The sequence below is a fragment of the Eptatretus burgeri genome, chromosome 1, assembly GCF_056783735.1.
Source record: "Eptatretus burgeri isolate ZD-2024b chromosome 1, Ebu_testis_v1, whole genome shotgun sequence".
In the NCBI taxonomy this organism is placed as follows: domain Eukaryota; kingdom Metazoa; phylum Chordata; class Myxini; order Myxiniformes; family Myxinidae; genus Eptatretus; species Eptatretus burgeri.
In genome coordinates, this window is record NC_140961.1 from 110,005,523 (window position 1) to 110,010,686 (window position 5,164).

The 5,164-nt window shown below is 46.8% G+C and overlaps 1 protein-coding gene across 1 annotated transcript; it reads left to right on the forward strand.

Annotated features, from left to right (window-relative positions):
- The first annotated feature begins 44 nt into the window (after positions 1–44).
- LOC147035168 (uncharacterized) lies at positions 45–1,709 on the forward strand. The gene is made up of 4 exons (XM_085863688.1): positions 45–530; positions 627–821; positions 918–1,130; positions 1,227–1,709. The coding sequence occupies exons 1-4, from the start codon at positions 438–440 to the stop codon at positions 1,707–1,709; spliced, it is 984 nt and encodes a 327-aa protein (XP_085719814.1). The 5' UTR covers positions 45–437.
- Positions 1,710–5,164: the final 3,455 nt, after the last annotated feature.

The following is a 5,164-nucleotide window of genomic DNA, read 5'->3' on the forward strand; positions in this document are numbered from 1 at the left end:
GTTTGACCACCTCCTGAGCCACAGTTTTTTTTTGTTAAGCCCCGCCCACTTTTCTTTAAGCCCCGCCCACTTTTGTTAAGCTCCGCCCACTTTTCATAAGGTATTTTTTCTAAGCCACGCCCACTTTTCCTAAGCCCCGCCCACTTTTGCTAAGCTCCGCCCACTTTTCATAAGGTATTTTTTCTAAGCCACGCCCACTTTTCCTAAGCTCCGCCTACTTTTGCTAAGCCCCGCCCACTCTTACATCATTTCCAGTTCATCTCTGACTCACAAAGAAATCACTAGAAAATTACAGGATGTTATGGTTTTGAAAAATTTCCCAATGAAGGCTTGCCTCGGCTTGCCCAGGGAATTTCCAAAGGAAACCACACCCACCAGTCTTTCTCTATAAAAGCTTCAAACCCAGGCTCCATTTTAAACATTTGTTTTTGCTGGCAATGGTGTGCTGTGTGCTTGTCTCGAACTCTCTGTCTTCTATGGAACTAAACCTTCAAGTTGATGAACTGGATTCAAACCTCTTATCTGTTGAGGTAAGATTTTTATTTTCCTATTTTCAAACTTTGATTGAAGCATACTCATTTAATAATTAAATAACTTAATTAATACATTATTATTTTCTCTCACAGGAAATTGTGTCTGAAATACGAAATGAAAATACTGCTTTTGCTACAACTTGGGAGGAAATTGTTGGCTTGGTTGAAGACCTTATGAGCGACCAAGACCTTGAGTGGGATGACTTTGGTGTTCCTTGGAACTCTCTGTCTTGTATGGAACTAAACCTTCAAGTTGATGAACTGGATTCAAACCTCTTATCTGTTGAGGTAAGATTATTATTTTCCTATTTTCAAACTTTGATTGAAGCATACTCATTTAATAATTAAATAACTTAATTAATACATTATTATTTTCTCTCACAGGAAATTGTATCTGAAATACAAAATGAAAATACTGCTTTTGCTACAACTTGGAGCGAAATTGTTGACTTGGTTGAAGACCTTGTGAGCGACCAAGACCTACAGAACGAGCAAGACCTTGAGTGGGATGACTTTGGTGTTCCTTGGAACTCTCTGTCTTGTATGGAACTAAACCTTCAAGTTGATGAACTGGATTCAAACCTCTTATCTGTTGAGGTAAGATTTTTATTTTCCTATTTTCAAACTTTGATTGAAGCATACTCATTTAATAATTAAATAACTTAATTAATACATTATTATTTTCTCTCACAGGAAATTGTGTCTGAAATACGAAATGAAAATACTGCTTTTGCTACAACTTGGGGCGAAATTGTTGGCTTGGTTGAAGACCTTATGAGCGACCAAGACCCACAGAACGAGTTCGTCCTTGATGACCCAACCAAAGAGTTATACCTTGGAGACCAGCAAAATCCTGAAAAAGAGTTTTACAGCAATAGTACTCATTGTGAGTTATCAAGACAATACCCACTGAACAAGTTATACGTTGATGAGCCAGAATACAAGTTTTACCTTGGAGACTCACAAATTTTGAAAAAATCAGTAAATGAGTTCTGCCTTGATGGTTTAAATAACTACCTTGGAGACTTGGAAAGTTGGGGTTATTTTGAAGACTTGAAATGCTACCACTCTTTGGGATTTAAACCTATCAAGAAAGTTCTTACTCCCTCTTTCTATGTCATCAAACCTGAAAGCCTTAAAAGACAGAATTGGAAGAAGAGAAAAAAAAAAACGTAAAATATATATATATATATATATATATATATATATATATATATATATATATATATATATATATATATATATATATATATATATATATATATATATATATGGAAATCTCATTTTGAAAAAGACTGTGTTGGGTGAGGATTGAGTTGGGGTTGAGATTTTGAATGTGAGGGTTGGGGTTGAGATTTTGAATGTGAGGGTTGGGACACACACACACATACACATCAACAAACAAAAGTTAAGCCTTGACTATTCAGTTGAGGATTCTGTGTTTGGGGTTCACAGATGTAAGAACGTCCACCCCTTGACACACATTATATACTGTTATACACCTCCGACTTGGCCCTCAGGTCAGGTCAGGTATGGGAGCATGTGCCAGAACAGCGCGTCGCTGCGTCCACTTTCCGCCGGTACTCCAGGGGCCTCCGTCTGGCCATCCCCCAGGCAGATGCCAGGCCCATCCCCATCTCCTTGAGATGATGGTCAACCTGCTGCAACCATGAGGCACGTGGTCGGCCCACTGGCCTCCTCCACTCATGAGACTCCCTCGCTGAGAGAATCTGGTGAGCAGGATCAGCGTCAGGAAAACGAGCCACATGTCCATACAGCCGCAGCTGACGCTCACGGACTATGCAGGTAACAAATCTCATCCGAGTCTCTCTCAGCAACCGCTCGTTGGACACAAAATCCGACCAGCGATAGCCAAGGATTCTCCGAAGAGACCTGGTACCAAAGGAATTAAGTCTCCGTCTCAGATCCTTGGTCAAAGTCCAAGTCTCGCACCCATAGAGCAAGACTGGAAGTACCAAGGACCTGAAGACTCGGACTTTCGTCCTCCCGCACAGGTACCGGCAGCGCCACACCCCATGATCCAGTGAATCCATGACTCCCCAGGCCCGACCCAGACGTCTATTGACCTCCGGCTCACAACCTGCGGAGACATGAATATCACTGCCAAGGTAAGTGAATCTATCCACGACCTCAACATCCTCACCACAAACAGACACAGACAGGACAGCAGCATCCAAGATGTCACCGAAAGCCTGGATCTTTGTTTTGACCCAAGAAATCCGTAATCCCAACGGCTCCGACTCCTCATTCAGCACCTCGAGGGCCCCCAAGAGGATGTCTAAAGTCTCCGCAAAGATGACTGCATCATCTGCAAAATCAAGGTCCGAGATCTTGACATTGCCAAACGATGCACCGCAACTTGATCTCTCCGACATCCTCCCAAAAATCCAGTCCATACAAGTGCTGAAAAGTGTGGGGGCAAGTACACATCCCTGACGAACTCCAGTAACAACTGGAAATAAGTCAGAGGCGGTACCACCACACTTCACAGCACTCTCAGTACCAGAGTAGAGTTCAGACATCAGATCGATCAGTTTCGGTGGCACCCCACGAAGACCAAGAATCCTCCAGAGGACATCCCGATTCACTGAATCGAACGCTTTACAGAGATCAACATAGGCTGCAAGCAGCCCCTGCCGAAACTCTCGTCTGCGTTCAGTGAGGACACGAAGAGCAAGGATACGGTCAATCGTTGACCTCTTTGGTGTAAAGCCTGACTGCTCTGGACGCTGGTGCTCAAGCAGATGGTGGCGAACCCTATCAAGAATTATCCGAGCAAAGACCTTGCCCGGCACTGAGAGCAGCGTCACCCCTCGGTAGTTGTTGCAGTCTTGGCGATCACCCTTCCCTTTCCAGAGAGGGACAACAAGGCCCCTCTTCCAGTCAGTTGGGATGATGCCTGTGTTCCAGGCAGAGCACAAAACTGCATGCAACGACGCGAGTGCAGCATTTCCACCAGCCTTGAGAAGTTCAGCATGGATGCCACAGATCCCTGGAGCTTTGCCCCGTTTCAACTGGTTCACCGCAGCCCGTGTTTCCACAAGCGAAGGTGGACCACAGTTGATTCGAGGGTCAGCAACAGGGATTGTAACACCCTTGACGTCCAACTCGACAGCTGGGGGATCAGCCTGGTACAACCGCTCAAAGTAACTGGCCCAGCGGGCCTTCACTTCAGACTCCTCTGTCAAGAGCCTACCACTCTCTGCTCGAACTGCAGTGCTCCGAGGGATGGGCTTGGATGAACGTAATGCGCGAATTCCCCTGTAAGCGGGACGAGAATCACCTGTCCACAGGTGATGCTCTACCCCCTCACAGATTCCTCGCACATAGGCCTCCTTGTCCACCCTCAGTGCACGTACAGTTTTACGCCTCAGCTCCCTGAAGAGCTCAGCTCTGCCATTCAGCCTGGCCCTGCGACTCTGGTCAATGGTATCCAGTGTCCCTTGAGAGACAAAATTCTTCTTTGCCCTGCGGTGAACTCCAAGGCATCCACCGGCAACATCAAGGACGGTGGTCTTGAAGGTGCTCCACAACTCTTCAGGACCCCCAAAGCACCCAGACCCCCAAGTGTCCACTCAGCCTGTTCGCAAACTCCTCAGCTACTCTCTCATCCCTGAGCTTGGCAACATCCAGCCTAGGCTGGGATGGTACCATTCTCCAGGATTTAAGGTGCAGCTTTAGAGTTGCTACAACAAGCCTGTGGTCAGTATTGAGGAACTGAGCACTCCGGTAGACCCTGCAGTTCTGGATCATCCTCCAACGACCGTCAATGAGGACATGGTCAATCTCCTTTGCCACACCGCCAGCGTTGGAATACCAAGTCCAGCGATGAGCTTGCGGGCGCTGAAACCATGAACCAGCCACCCTAAGTCCATGACTTCTTGCAAAGTCAAGGAACTTAGTGCTATTCTGGTTCATAGTTCCTGACCCATGGGGACCAACACACACCTCATAACCATCCCTATCAGTTCCAGTCGATGCATTGAAATCCCCCAAGACTAGAAGTGTATCTCGTCTGGGGCACTGATCAACCACAGACTCGAGTGTGGCGTAGAATGCATCCTTCACGGTAAGATCACTCGCCTCAGTCGGAGCATAAATAGGGACCAGGGAAATGACACCTAAGGAGTGACGAATCCTTAATCTCATAATACGCTCGATGACCGGTGTTACCTTAATTATCATTGGGGTCAGCTTATTGGACACAGCTACAGCAACTCCTTGGGTATGGTAACCATCAGAGCGACCAGACCAATAGTAGGTGTAACCACCCACCATTATCTCGCCGCAATCCGGTCTCCGAACCTCAGAGAGAGCTGCAATCCCGATGTCCAAACGCTTGAGCTCAGATGATAACAGAGACAGGTGATCATCCTCTCTTAGGGATAGGACATTCCAGGCACCCACCCGAAGGGACCGCCTCAGGTTAACCCAAGGAGACCGCCGTCTGGTGGACGACACCTCAGCACCACTCCGACACACTCTCCCGCAATCTGACCCAGGGATGTTACCCCGTGGTTGGCCCTCGAGTGTCCACAACGGTGTATAGTAGGAGGGAGTGAAGCGCCAACCTATTGCCCCCATTGCACACACACACACACACACACACA